The sequence below is a fragment of the Megalops cyprinoides genome, chromosome 13, assembly GCF_013368585.1.
Source record: "Megalops cyprinoides isolate fMegCyp1 chromosome 13, fMegCyp1.pri, whole genome shotgun sequence".
Lineage (NCBI taxonomy): Eukaryota > Metazoa > Chordata > Actinopteri > Elopiformes > Megalopidae > Megalops > Megalops cyprinoides.
In genome coordinates, this window is record NC_050595.1 from 1,779,654 (window position 1) to 1,801,965 (window position 22,312).

General features: G+C 48.5%; 3 protein-coding genes across 3 annotated transcripts; 2 read left to right on the top strand and 1 right to left on the bottom strand.

The window, feature by feature from the left end:
* The first annotated feature begins 713 nt into the window (after positions 1-713).
* On the top strand, positions 714-11,090 carry tsnaxip1 (translin-associated factor X interacting protein 1). Its single transcript, XM_036544183.1, has 16 exons — positions 714-780; positions 1,100-1,193; positions 1,537-1,643; positions 2,090-2,216; positions 2,505-2,598; positions 2,800-2,996; positions 4,904-5,039; positions 5,436-5,596; positions 6,150-6,309; positions 6,797-6,909; positions 9,048-9,176; positions 9,416-9,574; positions 9,849-9,958; positions 10,311-10,431; positions 10,658-10,764; positions 10,883-11,090. The coding sequence occupies exons 1-16, from the start codon at positions 728-730 to the stop codon at positions 11,088-11,090; spliced, it is 2,076 nt and encodes a 691-aa protein (XP_036400076.1). The 5' UTR covers positions 714-727.
* A 902-nt stretch (positions 11,091-11,992) lies between these two features.
* cenpt (centromere protein T) lies at positions 11,993-18,900 on the bottom strand. Its single transcript, XM_036544184.1, has 15 exons — positions 18,833-18,900; positions 18,399-18,498; positions 17,768-17,891; positions 16,812-16,962; positions 16,551-16,644; positions 16,144-16,280; positions 15,978-16,044; positions 15,557-15,705; positions 15,091-15,474; positions 14,488-14,799; positions 13,825-14,256; positions 13,449-13,551; positions 13,197-13,361; positions 12,548-12,652; positions 11,993-12,279 (listed from the first exon to the last, which is right to left on the bottom strand). Exons 2-15 carry the CDS (start codon positions 18,485-18,487, stop codon positions 12,150-12,152), a joined length of 2,442 nt encoding a protein of 813 aa, XP_036400077.1. The 5' UTR covers positions 18,488-18,498; positions 18,833-18,900; the 3' UTR covers positions 11,993-12,149.
* Positions 18,901-20,159: 1,259 nt separating this feature from the next.
* Positions 20,160-21,798, top strand: thap11 (THAP domain containing 11). Its single transcript, XM_036544159.1, has one exon. The coding sequence runs from the start codon at positions 20,263-20,265 to the stop codon at positions 21,076-21,078; it is 816 nt and encodes a 271-aa protein (XP_036400052.1). The 5' UTR covers positions 20,160-20,262; the 3' UTR covers positions 21,079-21,798.
* Positions 21,799-22,312: the final 514 nt, after the last annotated feature.

Below are 22,312 nucleotides of genomic sequence, written 5' to 3' on the forward strand. Positions count from 1 at the left end.
TGACGGTGCCCCTCGTTTAGGTTCACAAGTGAGGAGGAGGGGAAAATGTAGTTTCACGGTGCTCTCACTTTGCAATCCATTCACGGACTGAACGCGATTGTTTCTTGTTTCCTACAAGCCCCGAAGTACCTTTAATACGACCCAACAGACGCAACAGAATTATGGGAAACACAGTTCTACATCGACGATGTGCTCTTTCATTTATGAGTACGTACCTTCCTCATAGAACTACATATACCATAGGTCGCTATGGAACGCTAGCTTGTGTAATGTGTTTCAGCATAAAATGCATTTGGATGGTTTAATTACACCTCATTGGCTTTGTAAATATTTCACATGTGATTATATCACTAAATACTATTTAATGTTTAGTGTGACTCACGGAGTGTTTTAACAGTTTCAATTCACAAGTTGGGCGACTATTTTACATGTAGCTAACTAGCTAGTGCCAAGACAACGTTCAACTGATAAATGTACAGGCGATCTACAGATGTAACGTGTTAAATACATTGGCTGAATTAGTGTCAACCAAGTGCAAAACATCGACTTTAAGGTAAACGACAACTATGGAGTGTCTTGTTTACGGCTTCCCCGAGGACTCCAGTTACGGTCCTGCCTGGGTCCTCAGTCTCCATGGCAACGCCCGATACACAAACCCTGTGTGTTGTCAGCGATCGCTTCAGAGACCGTATTCTCATCATCATTATCATTTACAACAAATGTTCAGATGTCGTCCGAAAAGACCGAGTTGTCTCCTGTGCCTGCATCGGGAAAGCAAGAGTAACGTTATGACTATTTTTTCTTTGGCAAACATCCAAATGTCAAATGTCGAGCAAACAATGCATAAATTACACTCCGAAGTTTGTCTAACGTTTTTACTAATCTGACATTAATCTTTATGACGGGTTTATGTGGGTATTACACATTATATAATCTATATGTCTTGTAGTTGCATTTCTCCACAAATATAAATGCGAGTTCGCAATGTAACGTTACCTCTATAACTTAGTGGTGAAGCTTTATAGATGCAATGGTTCGATTTTCCACCGATTTGTTGCATAAAAGGAGTGTAAGAACATTAATCCAACTGTTTTCCCAGACTCTCCTCAGAAAAAAATCGTGAGAATGGGCAAACTGACAGAAGGATGTTGCAGCCAAAGGCTGGCAGCAAGAGGCCTGGCATCTTAAGAGTGGTACAAGTATAACAGTAGCTACTGGCAAGCAAATTATGATTTAACATTGTTAGCTCAGCAACATTAAAATGCTCATCCATAGTTAAATTTCCCCTCTTTTCACTGCTGAATTCACACATTTATGAGTGCTTGAGAGCAGAGAACTCAAAGGTTGTAAACTTTTTCTCTACTGTCACTTACAGTCATTTCTATCAACAACAGGAGTTATGTCTTCGTATATCAGTATGCATGAATTCATACACATCCACATAATTAATCAGTAATTATATCATCACAATTACATAAATAGCATTGTTTTACGTGAAACTGTTAAATGAGAAATATTGTTATTGGTTCTCTGAAGAGTGGAACTCCTGCAAACTTCCTCTCCACATGGCCGGCTCACATGTCCTCACGCATCATTCATCATGGGCAGCAAAACTTCCTGAAGGAAAAGCCCAGAATCCATGGGTAGGTGAGGCTGAAGCCCCTTGGTAATGTTTCATACCTCTAGGTTATTCTTGCACTCTCACAAAGTTGGAAGGGTTACATTTTTAATGGACCGTGTTGTCAAATAACTTCTTTTTCCAATAAAAGTCTATGGTAATAATATTGGTTGTTGGTTAATTATATGCTCCAAAAGTTTTCAAACAGTGTCTGCTTCGTTTCTGAGGAAAGAAAGGTAACACAAAGGCTGTGATCTACTGCAATGGGATTTCCTTCCAGGTGGCTACAGTATGTTTAAAAAGGGAGTGACTGGTCAGAAAACTGTATTGATTCATATTTTTGCAAATTCACAGTATTGACAATGGTCTGGGGTTGTAATGGATGGACTGTACAATGTAAGCTTTGTAGGTTGCCTCGGATAATTCTGAATAACTAATCTTGGGTGGAATGGCACATGCTGGATTCTGTAGGAGTGATGATGGGCCCAGCGGAGCTGTGGGGAAGCCCCTGTTTCTGCAGCAGTTAGAAGACCACCTGAGGAGGGAGCTGCAGGACTTCAACCCAGAACTGCCCAGAGCCCAGGAGCGGAAACTACAGGTACCAACTGGAGTTACAGACAGTCACTCTCAACTAACACACTCACAAAAAACAAGTGTTGAATATACCTGCAGTAAATGTTCCACATGGCTTCACATCATGCATAAATCCTCCAGTTAGGACTGCATAAAAAATAGAGCTTTATATCAGTGCTTGTTGGATGGTTAAGTCAAGAAATACTGCTAAGCCTGCTGCAATGCATTATGGCCCTGAAGCATTAGGCACCCCAGGGCAAGGAAGAAGGAAGTCTCTGAAACTCCACGGAGTGTGATTCCATTTTCTACTCAGGCATACCGGGATGTCTTTGACTACTTCATTGAGGATTTCAGAACCTACAAGCCACTGCTGTGTGCCATCAAAAATGAATACGAGATCACTTTAGGTAAGTGACTTTACCATGCTAACCTTGCATGTCTGGCTGAAGTAATGACGTGGCTGAAGATATTGAATGACCCAGCATTGTAGAGAATTACTACCAATAGGAAGAGCCAGTATTTATTAGGCGGGAAGTACGTGAAGATGAGCAAAGAAATGAGCTGGAACACGTCTCTTCCATGACTGTGACGCCGTGGCGTGTCCCCAGCGTACCTGCGGGATCAGATCCGCGAGCTGGAGCCGCTGCGGGCGCAGCTGGCGAGGTTGGCGGAGGAGGGCGAGCAGCGAATCATGGCCCTGCGCGAGGAGGAGAAGGCGGAGATCACAGAGCTGAAGCGAGAATGCCAACGCCTCCTCACGGTCATCAGCACCATGCGGGAGGAGCAGAACGGCCTGCAGGCACAGGTACTGCACCGACTCGCTCAGAACCGCACCGACCTGCTCACATGCTGCACCAACCTGCTCAGAACCGCACCGACTCGCTCAGAACCGCACTGACCCGCTTAGATCCACACCGACCCGCTCACGTACAACACCGACCTGCTCACATACTGCACCGACCCACTCAGAAGTGAGTTTTGAGTTTTAACACACCTGCCTGGACCAGACTCCGGTCTGAAAGGGCTGAGTAACGAGATGTGATCAAAACAAAGTGATTTGCACAGCGTCCCTCTGAGGATTTTCACTGTTTACTCAGGTTTTTCATTTCTCTCATTTATTTCCGACACAAAATAAATTTGCCTCTCGGCTCCATGATGTAATCTACTCAAATAGCTGTCCTCTCCTGTACAACCTCAGCTGCATTTTGCTATAATCATACAGTTCATTTTTGTTTGGAGCTCAGTTTAAAAGCATGCAAACGTTCAGTGAAACTGCCATTCCTGCTCCTGTTTACTTATAGCCCCGTTCTACTTCTGGGTGGTCGCCCCCATCTCCCCTGAAGGGTGGGCTGGTGGGGGGTAGTGGGGTATATCCGCTTGCAGATATTTATCCTGGTGGCCCCTCTGGTCGTTGCAGGAGTTGGAACAGCAGTGCAGTTTGCCTGGTGCATCTTTTTACTCTTATCTGGAGCTGCATATTGCAGTACCAGTCTGTGAGGTGCTCTAGGGGACAGACGTGACAGTAGATCCTCACATGAAGCTCTATCCACTGACACAGATGGAAGCAGGAACTTGTACTTATACTGTAATCGAGGGGGACACTGTCTGGCCCAAAGTTGCCTTTTTTTCAAGTAGCTGTAGTCTCCAGATGATTCGCTGTCACTGTGTTTTATGTAACATGTGCCAAGCTTTGTCTATTACATATACATGAAGTGGAGGGGAGTGAAGGGGAGACTGATTTCACTGCCCTGGATCAAAACAGTGCATCATCTGAGCAGGGCTGTCAAGGTCAATATTCCCATGAATGGTGAATTTGGCCACCATGACAAAATGCCTCTTCTTTTAATGAAGGGACTGGTCTTGCATTGAACTGCACTCCCACGCTTGTTTGCAGTTGGTGTGGGAGATAAGGTCGCTTTTGACTTTCATGTCTTTAAATTGGGTGAATTTTGGATGCAGGCACTCAGGCTTGTTCAGTGAGTTTGCAGTTCCTTTTAGCCATTTTTGAACTCTGCAGGATAATCAATCTCCATGGCAACCGTTCAAATGTAACTGTTTTCTCCTGCTCTGATACTTTTGAAGCCAACTGTCACTTCTCAACTGAAACTGATCATATTTTACCATATGAGGATGTGCATGTAATTCACCTCAATAATTTTGGCTGTTAAGATGTAAATAAGACTTTAGCAAAATGTTTGTCTCTGAAATGAAAGTCCTTTTGTGCCTATCTTTTGTTCTAGCCCTCTTCTGCAACTGTTTTCTTTGTCTTTATTCTCGCTACTTTTTCCCCCTTTTTTCTTTCTCTCCTTTATCTTATTCTCTTTTAATTTCCTTTTCTTTCTGCTTAGTTGGTTGTTGTCCGTTTGGTTGTTTTCAGAAAGTTTGCACTCGGATCATTCTTCACTCTCAGACCTATTACACTCTTACCTCTCACACTTTTCAACTTTCTTTTTTAATTTGTTCATCAGACTACGTCGCTCTGCCAGAGTATCATTTTTGTGAAATATAGCTGGCATTGGCAAAAAGACTGCACCCACCACCCCATCCTGAGATACTTTCCTTTAATCGAGGGGATGATCTCTCTGTTTGATCTTCTACCTTTCCTCTCCCCTGTTTAGATTTGTGTTAAAGCAGCATTTATCTTTCCTCAGGATTAATGAAGGTTATGTTTCATCAGGAGTTTGCTGTTTCACTGTCTCTCTCCCTGTAAAGGTGAGTCGTCTGCAGGATGACCTTCGTACTCAGTACCTGGCGTACCGGCAGGAGCACGATGCCCGAAATCTGCTCATCGACAGAATCAACAGCATGGGCACGGTGAAGGAGCAGGAGAAGCATGACGAGCAGGAGGGTAGGGCAGGGAAGCGCAAAAACACACAGCGTATAAGACCAGCGCATGAAAACCAGTGTAATCCCATATCCCATAATTCCACATCTGACATTAAAAAGCCGCTGTGATTCAGTGGTCTTGCGGGATATTTTATTTTTCTGGTGACTCCTTTAGTTACCTGTCAGATTTATATTTCAGTGTTTTGCCAATTAGATTCAATCTGCAAACGCAAATACCCCCGATTGGATCATCTTAGTGAGCCCATTCAGTGGGGGTGGGGTGGGGGGAGGGGGATCGTCTTAACGGCACATCCATGTGTGAAAAATAAAATGGCAGCCTGACGGAGAGGCGGGGAGTGTGCTCCGAGCCGCTCCGAGCCGCTCCTCACGGTGCGACCGCTCTGTCACCCTCACACAGAGGAGGACATCCTGAAGCTGAAGCTGGCTCTGCAGGTGTGCCGGGAGGACATGACCAAGGCGCAGGTGGAGCTGAACCGCGTGCTGGCTGAGTTTGGGGACGTGGTGCCCCGCAGAGACTGGGACGCTCTCGAGGAGACCCACCAGGAGAACCTGGTCAAAGTAAGACTCGCACAGTGTCAGCTACGACCCGGTCAGAGAGGGGGAGCATGAGGTGAACAGTTATCGAACCTTAATTTAGCTCTTGTGATTTGGCCCATGGTTCAGAAATGTAATCCTATCACAGGTAAGCTACACCCCAAGGCTGTGCCATGAATATCTAATTTTGAAGTAGAACAAACTGAAATAGGGCAAGTCTTTCCAGACTGAGAAGTAAGTCTCCTACACTGCCTATCTGTCTCTTGGTCAGGCTAGCATCTATCAGTCTTCAGTGCAGGTGTTCATTTTAAGGACTGGAGGAAGGCTTCCCTGACCCCTCTGCACTCTGCCTGCCTGCCTGTCTGTCTGTCTGTCTGTCTGCCTGCCTGTCTGCCTGTCTGTCTGTCTGTCTGTCTGTCTGTCTGCCTGTCTGTCTGCCTGCCTGCCTGCCTGTCTGTCTGTCTGCCTGCCTGTCTGCCTGCCTGTCTGTCTGTCTGTCTGCCTGTCTGCCTGTCTGCCTGTCTGCCTGCCTGTCTGTCTGTCTGTCTGCCTGTCTGCCTGCCTGTCTGCCCCCCAGCTGGAGACCCTGCAGACGGACTTTGATAAGATGAAGGCTGAGTATGACATGCTCCTGGAGGAACACAAACAGCTGGCACTGGAGCGGAGCAGCCTGCAGGAGGAGCTAGAGGGCCATCAGAGCAGGGGCACCCCTCGGCCAGACTGGGAGAAATGCGCAGGTACGAGAGAGTCTCTGCTGCTGAGAAAACAGAACGTGCTTAAACAAGAGGATGCCGAAATTGTAGAAAAAAAGTAAAAAGTGGGACCCTGATCTGACCGTAGAGCAGAGCCAACAGACTTGACATTTATGTTGTGGACCTTGAATCACCCTCTGACACAAGGCACAGGCCTCACACATGACATGGCCTTCATGAGGAGCTCTCAGGTTTCACATGCAGTGCGTTTCCACAGCCAGGCTTCTGCAGACAGCCTGGGCAGCGCTAGCCTGGGCAGCGCTAGCCTGAGAGCTGCTGCACAGATTAAATGTCTGTGAAGATCAGTTTGCGAGTGAGGGACACACCGAGCCTGTCGGCACACACACACCCTGCAGCGGGTGTGCCCCTAACCCAGACCCAGCATGGGCGTGTGCAGCCACTGGTGTGCAAGTGGCTATTGTATGCCATGTATGCTGTAGTCTTTCACTTTATGTGTGTGTGTGTGTTGCAGACCTCTTTGGTGGTAGTGAAAAGTGGGCGGAGCTCTCAGAAGGCCAGTCCAGCCAGAAACTTCTGGAGATCCTTCTGGAGCAGCTGGGGGGGGCTACAGACCAACAGGAGCAGGTAATCAATACCTCACCACCTCTCCCCACCCCAAAAAAAGACTTTCTAGCAAAACAAAGGTCCTTCCCTGGAGTGGTCCATAAAAGCAGGCATGGCCTTCTGTTTCTCCTGTGATTCTCTTCTTAACAGCGTAGTCAAAGCTAACTTCATAACATGTTTTTAATTCAGTGTAAAATTGGAAGTATTCTGCAATATAATGCTGAAGTCAATAGAAAAGCTAAAGTAGCGACATCTAATGACTGAATGTGGAAATGCAAGCACCAGTGGGAGGACTGATATCCCTAGAGGCTGAATGTTGGCCCTGGCTACCATGCTTTTCAAATAGCCCTAGGAAATTCCTCAGATTTTTGTAAGTTCTTATTAATCTTTTGGATCCTAGGGCCTTGGTGAATACTTGACATGTAAGCTGCCGTTTATTTTATTTGCTATAGGATTAAATGCAAAGCTAAGGAACAGGCGCGGTGGTGACACAGTGATGCAGCGCTTGGTGTCCCCTGTACCCCTGTGGGGGTTATTGCTGTTGGCTGTAGCAGCCGTGCATGCTGAGAGTATTGGTCTGACTTGCTTGCAGTGAGCTGAGAGACGCGTGCAGGGAGAGAGGCAGGCAGGCAGAGCAGGGGGGGGGGCAGGGAGAGAGCAGCGGAGGGAGGAGCAGGAGAGAGCAGCGGAGGGAGGATCAGAAGAGAGCAGCGGAGGGAGGAGCAGGAGAGAGCAGCGGAGGGAGGAGCAGGAGAGAGCCGGTTGCCCCTTCCTGTGACAGAGCCACATGGGCACACAGAGCCATGCCACAGTGTCATGTGTAACCTGCACGCTGGGTGGCTCCTCTCACCACAACCCATCCGTGGCATGAACTGTGTTAGGAAATAAAGAGTGCCGTCCAAACACACCCAACATGGTCTTGATCAGTTTTTCCAAATCATATATCCCCATGGATAATACTGTAAGAAAAAGATTCTCATAAGTTGTATTGGAACACTAAGGAAGGACACCATACTCACCATACTCATTGCCAGCTAGCAATCATTTGTCATGTAAATTCAGCTAGATAGCTAGCTAAGCAGTAATCTTATCTATTGTAAGTTATCTGCCTACCTAACATATTTACATCATCTCAACATGACTTCAGCACAAGCTTGATAAGGCTGACAAGATTGTTTTGGGTTGATAACAGTGAGTTCAGCCATGAAATATTTTTGATGTTATGCATGAGGAAAACATATCTGTCTGGCAGCTACCTTATATGAAATGCACATTCTTCTCATTCTTCTCATGAGGCAGTAGAGATGCATACCCATCACACTGCCATTCCTCTGCTGTGAATCAGTAGAATGTGCCACCCGCTGTTCCCTGCATCCTGTGTAACTCACGTACCTCATCAGGAGAAAACTCCAAAGTTTCCCGATGTTAATGACTGAATGTCATTAGAGATCTCTGACCCCATCCATTGCCCTCACCCTAAACAGAGCTGATTTTTCCCCCACCACATAAATTTAATCTGGTTTAATGCGATTATGTTCACAAAAACAGCATGAATAATAGCCTGTAGCTTATGGGGCCTGTGACAAGAACTCAGGCTCTATCCTGCAGTCAGACACACTGCATAGTCGCACACATATTCTATTACGGACAGATATTCTGCTCCTATAATCCCTTCTGTTACCCGTGTAGCAGGTTCTGGGTTTGTAACAAGAGGTTCCGTTGCTGTCTGCGTTACTATGATGACTATGCTGTGGATGTTCTGTCATATGCACTGCTTGAAGAATGTTCACCATAAGACAGCAGATTAAAACACATACAGCTTCAACAATGGCCAGTTAACTGCATTTAGCAATTTTTTTAACCATACTGGCCCAGCCATGGGTTGGTAGAGCTCCAATCCAAAGAATTTACTGTGAACTATATGGCTCCGTTCTCAGAATCCACTCTACTGTGCTGTCAGTACTGAACGTCAACAACATACAAACAGCTGCTGCTGTCTGGGGTGAAGACAAGGTGAGGAGGAGTTCCTCTGTGAGTTGCTATTCACAAACAGCCACCCCTGTGACCTCACTAACTGGAAATGCCAACAAATCAAACTGCTCCAGACAGGTTACCGAGCGGGGATGCTTTATGAAGTACTCCCTCTTGTGTCCACTCAGGGTATTGCAGAAGATGTGCCAGCATGCCTGCGGTATGACGGGAATTTGAAGGACCTGGGGCTGAGAAAGGCAGATGCTGTCAGAGTCATTAAGGAGGTCTGGAAAGAGAAGGTGGCTGAGGATGAGCAGGTGATGGAAGTAAACACCGCCCCCTAAATACAACTTATTCTTATGCTGTAATACATAATATTCATAAGCTGTTATGTATAAGAAACAAAGGACAGTTACTTCAGCTCCCTTCACCGAAGGGCCAGCTTCAGCTATTCACCGATCTGTATAGAAAGTGGATTGCCTGTCATAGCATGAATAGGATGAGCTATTTGTATGATTTTAAGAGCAGTGAACCTTGAAACACTGTTTCCCTGCAGCGGGAGGAGAGCAGCGTCCTGGCCGAGTTTCTGCGCAGGCACCTGGATAGACAGCAGGGCGCGAGGGCCGGGGACTGGGCCTACAGCCTGCTGCAGGCCTGTCGGCAGCACCACCATGATGATATCATCGGCCTCTTCTTCGACATCCTCACTGGGAAGGTGTCCATGTGTGACCTGCACTAACTCACACTATTGTATCTGTTGATATGGAATGAGGCTTCATGATAGGTTGGAGCCGACACATGCTTGAACCAATTGCAGCATTTTGTTGTGTCTGTCAGCTTCAGAACTGGTTCAGTGGTGGATACCATTCACAGGACTGATGAAGCACGCTATTGGATCAGCTGTATGATTGGCAGGTTGTAATAAGTGCAGGTGTTTTGATTTGGTTTTGGCAGGTGAGAGGGCTCATGCACAGGTGTATGATTGACAGGTGGATGAGAGCTTGTACCACGGGCAGATGCAGCTCCTGTCTCACCTGCTGAAGGAGCTGATCCAGAGTGACCTCACAGAGAGCGGAGTTCTCAGCCCGCAGGAGTTCAGGTGAGAGCTCAGGTACGAGCAGAGGAGGCCCAGGGGAGGTGCAACTGAAGGAGTGCCTCTGCGGACAGAGGAGAGCAGGTGAGAGGACAGATCAGGTGAGAACACAGAAGAGTCATGGAGGAGGGGAAGAATGCTGCAGGTACAGGAGGCAGCAGCTGATCATGGGCAAACGCAGGTGATCAGGTTAGACACAGGGCCAGCAGAGCTCAAACCGATGTACAGCGAGGATGATTGACAGGTGTTTCTGTTGTACAGTGAGAGTGATTGACATGTGCTTCTGTTGTACAGTGAGGATGATTGACAGCTGGTTCTGTTGTACAGTGAGGATGATTGACATGTGCTTGTGCCACAGTGAGGCCTTGAAGAGGGCGTTTCCTCTGAAGGGAGAGCGAGAGATTAAGGAGCTGCTGACAGCCGCCCAGACTGAACTGGGCAGCAGCAGAAACATCACCTACCAGAGCCTCTACACCGAGGTAACTCACACACACACACACTCACACACACACGCACACACACACACGCCTCCTACCAGAGCCTGTACACAGAGGTACCACACATACACACACATACACACACACACACACACACACACACACACACATACACACACATACACACACACACACACACACACACACACACTGTCCATGTTAAAGGAAGCATCCCGTACCTGCAGTGAGGAGAGTGTTTCCTGTGCAGGATGCTGATGGGAAGCACAGGGGCTTCCTGACTCTGCTGAAGAGGCAAGAGGCCGAGGAGAGGCGTCTCTACATCAGCCAGCTGCAGGACCAGCTGGGAGGCAAAGGGTGAGGCCCACACACTCACTGATCTGGGATCAGCTGAGTCAGACACTCATTCTGACTCCAGCAGAAAGGCAGCTCATCCAGGATCGAGGTCAAGGTCACTCTGTTTTGTCATTCACAGTGAGGTGGATGCGGGCGACCTGAGGGCAGCTTTCAGGAGCGTGGACCCCACCCTGGATGAGGCCACGCTGGGCCGCTATCTGGGCCTGGCCTTCCCTCTGTCCTCCAGCCAGCAGGGGGAGGCAGCCACCCACCTGGATACAAATGTGGTTCTACAGCGCCTCCTGGTGGCCAATGTGAAACGAGCAGGACCACCACCACAGAACTGAGTCTCATACAGACTCCTTTTCTTCTAAGCCATTACATAAAATCATGTTTTAGGAGCATTGTAAGAATGTAGCACCTAAGTGCCATGTATCGAAGTCAAAGGACAGTTTGCCATGTTTTTGTTTGGATGCCATGACTTGTCTAGATTTATCGTTTTGATACATGAGATATAAACAGTACAAGTGAAATACATCACAGCAGATCAGCTGTCAGTTTGGATTCATAGGTCTTCAGAAAAGAGTGACATGGCTGGCATTGCACAACAGGCGAGTCCTCACACATAAAACCACCTTACAATCCTGAGATTCGCAAGGTGGCTGCAGGTTGGTTGGAGTACATCAGTGGGGTAGCACCGTGGTGCACTATGGGAACTGTAGTGTGTAAAACAGCTATAGGCTGCATGCGAGCGGATCAGAGTACATATTGCCTCTGTGCTCTTACAGAGGTTTCTACAGTGAGATGAGCGTAATGTACAAATAGTGATTCCATACAGGGTTGCATAAGGGGGAAAGTGATAAAAATCACTGTGTAAAAATCAGCAGTGTAAAACACCCCTAAAAACGAGCACACACACCTCTGTCAGTGTGTCCATCTTCAAAGCTGGTGAAGCAAATGAACCCACTCATCTCTTAAGTGAATACTCAGGTGAGAGAAACCTGTGGCTGACCGTCCACAGGACAGCACCCTGACGTTTACCGAGTTAAAAATGAGACTGCAGATTTAATCTTCAATTTTAACATGCAGACAGTGAAGCAAGAGGCGGCTCAGAGTACACGCAGAATTTTAATTTCATACAAACACAGACAGAAACGCACAGACAAAGACAGACAGAAACAGAGTTCTGCAAAGGGAATATTAAATGTGCAAAGGGAGCCTGAATGATCCGGTCTGCAGTGAGGGAGAGGAAGCTGTTGAGTCTCTGAGCATTTCCTCGGTGAGCCAGCCCGCCTCCACTCCCACCCCATCCCAGGGCTCGGGTTTGAGACTCGGGGGCGGGACAGCAGCGTGCTGGAGGCCGTGAGGAAAAGGAGGGCGAAGAACATGGTAAGTAAGGGACTTCTTCATCTTCTCTGCTTAGGGATGACCTTGTTGCCACTGGTTGCCACAGGGATCAGCAGCTTCCTGTACTCCAGAGGGAGGTACTTCTCAATCAGGACGTTGACTGGCATGGTGTCCGTCACGAAACCCTGCCTGTGGGCAGGAGGGAGGGGCATGAACGCTCAGCCAGAGGGGGTGTCCTCCAATGGCGTGCAGGGAAACTCAGACAGCCTCATCAAAGCTGAGGAAGCACATACTCACCAAAAAATGCAGAGTGGCACGCTCAGAGACACACAAACGCAGTCATGCACTCTCAGACACACACACGCACACACACGCACTCTCAGAAACACACAAACGCAGTCATGCACTCTCACACACACACACACACACACACAGGTACGCAGGGTGCGTCACACACCTCCTCATGAGGAGCTCCACGTCCTCCACCTCGATAGTCTTCCTCTTGGCGTGGGCAGCGTACGCCTCCAGATCGTCGGCCAAACGGTCGAAGTACCTGTCCATTCTGAGGGAGGAAGGAAACCACAGCGTCCTTTCAGCACACAGACCCTTATCTCACAGCACATCACCCCAGAGACACAGAGCGGGCGGAGCCAGCACCGCCAGCACCGCCAGCCCGCAGTATCCTGCACACCAGCCGTTTCCTCCAGAGACCAGGCCTCAACTCCCCACCCACTAAATGCTGCCGTTACTTCAGCAACTCCTCATTCAGAACGGTCATCGCTTTTAAAACGGTTCCCTTTAAAAATAAAAATACGTTAATTGTTGGGGAGCAACCTTACTGCTGTGTGAGTTCTGAGCGGCAGGGGAAATGGATTTCCAGTTTGTCACACTGTGATAAGCCACCCTTTCACAAACACAACTCTCATCACCGTCTTGTGTTCATGAACAACTGGGCAGCCAGTATGTGTCATTTTTAAGGGAATCCAGTGACAGTTCTGTTTACGAAGGAGGGTGAAGCATGCTCATTCGCAGGGAGTGACAGAGTGACGCTGCTGAGGGACCAGCTCTGCTGAGGAGAGGACAGGCTGAGCAGCTGGGGGCCTTACATTTCCTTGAGTATGGGGTACACCTCGCCGGAGACCTTGGTCTTGGCGAAGTGTTTGAAGACAGACATGATGTAGCTCTTGGGCAGGCCGGGGTCGCCGGAGGGGGCGGCCCGCTGCTTCCTCGGCGCTTTGGGCTTGGCGGTGGGAGCGGCCTGGGGCGGAGCCCTGCAGGAGAGGGACAGCAGGCCATTAACATGGGGGCGCGTTCTCACGGCAGGACAGCCAGCGCTCGGGGGCACGGCCAGCTCCTACCTCCCCTCCATCATCTGCTTCAGGATATTGGGCGTGGCCAGGGGCCCGGGGGTCTGCATGCGCCTCCTCTCCCGCACGAAAGCGGGCGTCTTCATGGACAGCTCTGTCCCGCGGGGGAAAAGCCAAACAGCATTCCTCAGTCTGCCATCAATCCACGTTTGGATTCTACACACTCACACGTGCACTGCAACTTTACCTGACTGCCGATGATCTACGAATAACACACAAGCAATGTGCACATCCACAGCACACACACGAAGGGTTCCTTTGCCTAGCCTGTCATTAATCTTTCTGAAGAGTACACTATTACTGCGTCTGCCTGTGAGGTCATTCTGGGCTTTGTGTTATGGCAAACCCACATTTTAAACATAATTACCTTCACTATCGCAGCCATCGTCACCCTCTTCCTCCTCCTCCTCTTCCTCCAGCGATTCCTCACCCTGGTCCACAGCTTGGGGCTCGGCTCGTACGGAGGTGTGGGGGGTCTGCGGGCGCACGGGGCTGATTTCTGGGGATCCCGTCTGAGCGATCAAATCCTCCTGTTCCCCCACTTCCTCAGAGATGCTGGCCCCGCCCACAGGTTCCTCCGCCTCTCGCTGACTCCTCCCCTTGCTGGTGTGCAGGGGTTCCGGGGACGGGGGAACCTCATTCGGTGATCCTGCAGGTGATGGAGGGTGGGGGGAGGACGAGATGGAGGGCAGGTTCTGCACCACCCGGCTCCCCTCCTCCGGCCCACTGCTCCACCCCGCAGAGGCCCCGCCCTCTGACACCCGGCCAGACTCCGCCCCTTCCACAGCATCCTCGGACTCTGCAGGGCACAGCAAACACTCGGTGACCACCTGCAATCCACCCCAGCAGGGCGCCCCGCTAATACAGCCACGAGGACGACACTGGCCCATCGGCGGGAGAGTGAGGCTTCATCGGCCCTGAAGTGGCTGCAGCTATCACGTCATCAGTTACTTTATACTACACAAATATCTCCACCCATTACAGAGTGCATGCAGCCTTACTTAGTTTTACCCATTCTGGTTTTACCCACCTTTGTCCTCTACCTGAAGGCCGTGGGATAAGCTCTTGTAGCCCCGCCCTCCTGCCATTCCAGGGATCTTCATGACACCCTCTGAGCGGTAGGCTCTCCTGGAAACATGCTCCATTACCCTCACCTGTTCCTCTGATGTCACTTCCTCTTCCTGCGTCTCAGGCTCCTGCTCCTCCTCCTGTACCTCAGTTTCACCTGGTGCCTCTTCCTCCTCCCTCTCGGATTCTACAGCCTCCTCCTCCCTCTCGGATTCTACAGCCTCCTCCTCCTCTTCCTCCCTCTCGGATTCTACAGCCTCCTCCTCCTCTTCCTCTCTCTCAGATTCCACAGCCTCCTCCTCCTCTTCCTCTCTCTCAGATTCCACAGCCTCCTCCTCCTCTTCCTCTCTCTCAGATTCCACAGCCTCCTCCTCCTCTTCCTCCCTCTTGGATTCTACAGCCTCCTCCTCCTGCATCTCAGGTTCAGTTAGTGTCTCTTTCTCCTTTGGATCCTTTGTGTTTTCCAGCCCACCATCATCATCCTCTCTCTCTTCTTCCATCAGCTCATCCTCTTCCTCTGTCCTGGCTTCCTCTGGCAGGTCCACAGCAGGCAAGGAACCTGCACCTTCCTCCTCTGCCTCCATTTTTTCCTCCTCTTCATCAGCATTCTTTTCTCCTGCTGTCACTCCCTCATCCTCCCTGCCAGCCTGGCTCTCTCTGCCCTCCTCCATCACCTCCTCCTCCTGTGCGCTCCATCCTGTCGGCCCCGCCCTTTCCTCCACCTCCCTCTGGATCTGGGTTGCCGTGACGGTGTCTTTGCTCGCTATGGAGATGGACGCGGAGGCTGAGATGCCGTGGGGCGTCATTGCCGTGAAGACAGGCTGGGGGTACAGAGCGGTGTCGCTCATGACGACGTTGGAGACGTTGGTGGTGTCGCTGGTGTCACTGAGGCCCAGGGTAAACTTCTCCATGACGCCGGTCTCACCCAGGGACTCATTCTGCTCACGGTCTGACACACAAACACACACATCCAGTCAGGGTCAGCAGATTAAGCAGGAGGGGGGAGGAGGGGGAAGGACTGCAGGGCGTACCTGGGACCCTCTTCCTGGCCAGGTGATTGTGGACGCCCTCCTCAAAGGCCTCCACGCTGATCATCTTGCGCTTACGGGCCCTCCTCTGCAGCGCCTGCCTGTCGGTGTGCAGGTCAACGTGGGGCGTCTTCAGCGACAGCGTCAGAGAGCTGAGAGAACACACCAGCCATGAACAGCAGCTCCCTGCGCTCACACAGCATCTCGCAGGGAGGGGAAACGGCACCCCCTACTGCTGCTACTCACCTCTACACATGTACATCAGGTCAGTACAGTACAGGGACGCAGAGGACCACTGTCATATGTACGAGGGAGCGTTTGTGTATTTACTCACTCAAAGCTTGTGACTTATTTAACCTCATCACACTGATGACACCGATTGATTTTCTGTTGGTGATTTATTCCACTTTCAGTGATACACTACCTTGCAGACACACCAGACATGGTGGAGAGGTCTTCTGTTGCGTCACGATCCTGGTCGCCCTGCTCATCTGAAACAGGGAAAGAAATGCATCACACAAGCATGGAGACCCCTGAAGACACTCAGCCTGGCAACCGCAGCTCAACCACTGGCCGGTGACCGTGCCTACCGTCAACCTGGTCAATCTTCCTCTCAAACACAGAAACGTTGAAGCTCCTCTTGGGCCTCTTCCTGCTGATGCCCCTGACGGCCGTGGTGAGGTTCACTGTGGGGAGATCTGGGAGCTCCAGGTCTGATGTTCCGATGCTGGAACACAGGAGACAGGCCCAAAGACACACCGGCATTCAGAACACACTGCTACTGGGATCCATTCTACACTTCTATTATGTCACTTCCTATTTACAAACTAAAAAAAGGAAAGCTTTCAAACTACAGCTCCTTATATAAAGGACTCTTTGTACATCAGGTAAGCAAGCACAGACCTGGCCTTAGTGCATTTAACCAGCAAGCCAAAGCAAAAAGTCAAGTCTTGCATAAGCAGTAATGGACGGCGTCAGTGCAGGCAGCATTTCGGACCTTGGTCGGTTGCTGCACAGGCTGGACTCAGTTGAGGCAGGCTCCCCCTCCATCTTCCGGTGCCGGTCCGGTACCAGCAGGGAGGTCTCGGGTTCTGGGGAGGTCAACACAGGCTGTCAAAATGTGTGACCATGTTTTTGATCTCACTCATGCACTAGATTCTTCCTTTTGCAATGTGAACTTCTGTAGTGCCAGCAGTCAATTCAAAAGCAACACATCTGACTGACACACCCCGGACGCACGCATGCGCACACACGTTACCTGTCCGTAAAATTCCCCTCAGCAGGACACGGGCTGTGAGGTCATCATCATCCACAGGCAGGGAGGGCGTGGCCGCAGGCGTGTTCACCTGCCTGCTCAAGGTCGACAGAGACGACCTTCTGGGCTGAAGGGTTGAAATGGAGGAGATGCTCTGGGGGGAAGGGGTTAGAATGGAATAAGAAATCATTTCTGGTCTCTTTTAGGACAAAGCGACGTATATCTGGTTCTAATGAGATAGCAGGAATTAAAGCCTGTGATCTTTGATTTATGGACGGTTTATGGCATAACCTTTAACCACGAGAGAAAGTGTGTGTGTGTGTGTGTGTGTGTATGTGTATGTGTGTGTGTGTGTGAGGGGCTTTCCAGGAAAGTTTCATAAGATATCACATAAAAATTCTGCATGGAGCCAACAGGTAAGCCTCACAGCTACAATGATATCAAGTGTTCATATCTGAGATGTGCAAATCAGATTTTCCAGTCTTATGACTGCTCTATGTCAGAGAGGGTTCTCATGTGGCCACAGCTAAGCTTCGATACCTGTCGTCTTGACTACAGGAACAGCACTTAGTTTAACCCTCCCCATGCCATTCCAGGCACCTGCCCTCCCCTGACCTCTCGCCACCCTTTCCACTGTAATAATCATGTCTTGTGCAGAACAACAGATAAACCAAATCCTGCTGTATTTCGATATCAGCTCTCAGATCTGCACATTGACTGAGGCAATCAACGGTATTTTGACAGAGGCAGATGTCTGTTCTGAGTTAGGAACAGATGGGAACGGTATGGAAGCTCTAAGTTAACCTGAACCTGATACCGGCATCCTCCACAGTGACCCCGGGTGGGACAGAGGGAGAGGACCGCCTGAAGGTGGGTGCAGTGTCGCAGAGCACGCTGAGCGCGCAGCCCCGCCCCGGCCCCACCCTGACTCCGCCCCCAGCCCCACCCCACAGCCTCACCTCTCGCATGTTCTGCTTGAGCTTGTGCCGCAGGGCCGTCTGAGGAGACAGGAGCGCGGCGTCACTCTTCCGCAGCCTGGCGCTCCGCCGGGGCCCTGAGGACTCCCGCTGGGCCCGAGACGCTCTGTAACAGGGCGGCAGTGAGGACCAGGCCTCATAACCGAAAGGTTGCTAGTTCGATTCCCTGCTGGGGCACTGGTGCTGTACCCTTGGGCAAGGTACATAACCCAGAATTGCCTCAGTAAACATTTAGCTGTATAAATTGATAAAAAAAAGCCTATGTAAGTCACTCTGGATAAGAGTGCCTGCTAAATGAGAATGATGTAATAATGTAACAGGGTGGTGGTGTTGGAAAGAAGGACTGGATCCATATTTAGCACCAACGTGTTGCAAAATCCATCTGATTTCACACCCTCAGTTAAAGCAACAGCACTGATCTCCCTCCCTTGCTGGACCACAGCTCTATACGTCCAATTACATGGTAGTCGCAATCATCCATAGCTCCATTCTACATCTTGCAAATGCTGCAGGTCATTGATATAACTCCTGGGTTGGAGTTTCACTGCAGAGATGGGGGCGGACCGCACAGCGCACGGTGCAGCCTGCACTCCAGGTGAGGGACTGCACTTACCTGCGCGTCACGGGGGACGTTGGAATCTCAGCGTGCAGCACGTGCCGCAGGAGGACTCGCGCGGACACGTCCTCGTCCAAAGAATCCATTTTGGGTCAATCTGTACCAACATCAACACAAAACCCCGTCTTTACTAACGTCAGCAAGCTGACGTTACTCGAAAAGAGCTTGTTTGACTTTTTGGCTAGGCCATCTGACGAACCAGCTAATAATGCAAATGGAAATTTATCAAACTAACAAGCTATGTTAGACACATAGATGCAGAACCTTAGCAACCTGCTAGCTCCGATTCTATTAACAGCACCACTAACGTTAGCTGCAAGGCTAGCTACCAAGCGACACTAATTTACTGTTTTAGCCAGCTGGCTAGTTAGCTAAACTTGGTTATAAATACACGGGAGCTAGCTAGGTAACGTTGCCTCTTAACGCCTTACCGTAACAAAATGTTGCTTAGCCCGTTTCACTTTGACTGCTTTTTGATTTAGGTGCACTGTTTTGAAACGGATCTCTTTTTTTAAGTTGCCGCTGACGTTTACCTCCCGCCTTTGGATTCAAGCTAGTGCTCGCGAGTGTTAACTGACGGAAACGATTCATGGTATTTGCGATTTGTGATGGCGGAATTGTGGGAATTGTAGTTTCACACTTCGCCATATGAAAGCTTATTGCCCCATTACACGCCTGCTAGCGAGACACGTTTTACTGTCCTTTCCATTGAAGCTCTTGAGCCCAGAAACACACATTTAAACTGTTTGCTGTGATTAATACGTTATTTTAAATGGGACCCACCTATCTGCTATTAATTCCATTTTACCTTTACAACCATTTAATGAGCCAGCACAGCCATTGTGCTGTTCAAATTAAGTGAATTTAGTAATAAAGGGAATGGGTAACATTAAACGTGTGTAATATAAGAGGCTGCACATCGACTTTATAGCGATCTTCCGTTTTAAATAAAATTACCATGTGACGTGCAAAAAAAGTTGCAAAGATAATGCCGCGTTAAAAGCAGCCCGCTGCTAATGGATGGTCTTTATTTGGTTTGTTAACCATCCAAAACGAACAAAACAGCTTCAGTATATTATTCTGTTTGAAGGTTTTTCGGCTGCCCCAAATACAAATTTAATGACGTCTTCACGCCGTTTCAAGAATCTCATTATCTCACGTAACAAGTGCCTCGGCAATTAAAGAGGATACAGTACAACTAAACTGTTGAAATTGAACTTAGTCTGAAATTCATTACAAATAATTGCATACAATTTCACTTCTAGTTTTGCGCTGCTTTGATTATTTTGACCTTGTGGAATGCGTGGTCGCGTGGTGCCTGGGCCAATGACAATTAGTTACAGGGACTTGTGAGGCTGTAGATTGGTCGTATGCCAAGAGGACTGCTTCAAGTGGCCTTAGTCGTTAAAATCTAGTTTTGGATACACTCGTCTTTGGAGTTAAACACACTGTTTTTGGAGAAAATTAAAAAATATATATCAAGCTTTTATGATAATATATTTTGAGAATATGTTATCAACTTATTTTGAAAATGAATTCAAGCGTCCTCCGTTCGGGACACTTTCATACCTATTTCAACTAAACTTGCTCTTAAAACATGTATTTATATATTCTCCACAATTTGAGGTGTAATCGGTGCGCACAAATGAAGTTTAAACCCTGAAAATTAAACTAAATTTGATGTTGAACGTGTGCCAATTCGCCTTGGAAGCAAAACAGGAAGTTGTTAGCATTGTGGGACGTGTAGTTCCGCTCTGGGGCTGCTGGGCTTGATAACAGCGCGCGGAGGAGCGAAACAAAAATTAAATAAAAGAAAACTTTAACAGGATTACAGATATATCGGCTAGATTTCGAAATAAGCATGCCTGGATTCACCTGCTGCGTCCCTGGCTGCTATAACAACTCACATCGGGACAGGGAACTGAGATTTTACACCTTCCCAAAGGACACCGTACAGAGGGAGATTTGGCTGAAGAACATCTCCCGGGCCGGGGTAAGCGGCTGTTTCAGCACCTTCCAGCCCACCACGGGCCATCGTGTCTGCAGCATTCATTTTCCAGGCGGCAGAAAGACTTACAGCATTCGTGTGCCAACGCTCTTTCCGCTGAGGGGTGTAAATGAGAGAAAGAACAGACGAGGCAGGAACAAGAAAGTGTCCGCCGTCATCCCTATTATCACAAGCGTCGTTGCAAACGCCGATGGTACTCTGAGCGGCGCAACCGCGGAGGTAACCAGCGGCGATGGTGTTGCAAATGCTGGTAAAGTGGTAAATAAACAGGATACCAAGCCGATTGACCTAACTGTGCAAGGCGACGGCCAATGCTTGCCCGCCGTCATTTCCAGCTCTGCAAGCTTGGCGGGCAGCAGCGACCTCCAGTCGGCTACCGCTGCCACAACCTCCGCAACAGCCCTCCAACAAAGTGTACCGTACTCTACGGTCGACCTGTGCGCGCTCGGGGCTTTGGATCACTCCTACTCGCTGAACACGGGGACCACCTCGGCGGAGCTGCTGAAGAAGCTGAACGAGCAGAGGGACATCATCGCCCTGATGGAGGTGAAGATGAAGGAGATGAAATCCACCATCCGACAGCTCAAAGTAACCGAGGCCAAATTAAAGGAGGAGGTGAGAGAGAGGGATCGCATGTTGACCGCCTCTGTGGTTCGAAAGAAAATTTGATCCGAGGGAAACAGGATCCACATCAACAAAAAAGTTGACATTTCGTGTCGGAAAAAACACTTTTTATTAGGGATCCCAAGAGATGAGTGAACCCTTTTGTACAAAAGCAATGAAAAGTGGTTTGATAGTTGACAACTTTACAGAACATTGTTTTTTCTTAATTGTATTTAGCTACTAGCTAATGCTGTTGTTGCTCCCTTATGATACAGTAGACTACCTTGTCATAGTACTCAGTTTAGTTTACTAATTGTTTGTATGTTTAGCTCCAGTAGACCATCCGACTTATTCATGAGGAAATTCAGATTGCTTCGTGCATTCAGCTGAATGGTTCATGCTATTTTCGTCCTCTCAAACTTTAGAAAGCATTAGGTTACATCTTGAACTAAGCAGTGTGTTAAGATAAAGACTTTAGAGGAAAGTTGGAAAAAGTTTGCTTTTGTGTCAAAGGGGACATGCTTATACATTTATGTGCTACAGTTCTCAAGTTCTCTTTATAATGTCTCTTGCAATGACTTGTACATTATCAGTCCAGCTAAGAAGGCCCATTATAGCTAGTGCAAGAATTCTGCATCACAATTCAGTGTGCATTTAATATGAAATTAAAGAGATGAGGAATTTATATGCATTTCAAGTCCATCTATAACATGGTTAGGTCCAAACAGGACAACTCGTCATCACGAAGCAGTGGTCTTTTTTCAATCCAAAGCGTGTGATCTGAATAGCAACATGAATGTCATTTGAATCTGATTTTGCTGTCACATGAAAATGAGGCAATATCCATTTGAGGTAATTAAAATTCAGTTTGAAAACCAGCCTTGAATTATGAGTGTGTTCTTTTCTAAATTTTTGAGGTAATATGTAAAGTAAATGTGAAATATTCGTTTGAGGTTTAAGAAGGCCTTTTGATATATGCTTGGCCATATGAAGGCAAAGGGGGCAGGGGTCTGGCATGGATTGTGAACATACTTGTAATGTTCTTTCAGCTACAACATGCAGCATCATAGAAATGTCAGCATGTTTAACTTAAAATTGCTAATCAGATGGAAGAGGGTGACTGGTCATTACATTACATTACATTATTGGCATTTGTATTGAACAACAGGCGCTTGCACCCCTGATGAAGGTGACCCTTGACCCCTAAACATAGTAAAGACCTGAATCAGCTGTGAATAATGGGAAAATGATTAAAAAAAAAAACAATTCTAAACACTAGATTTCCAAGTATACGTTTCCT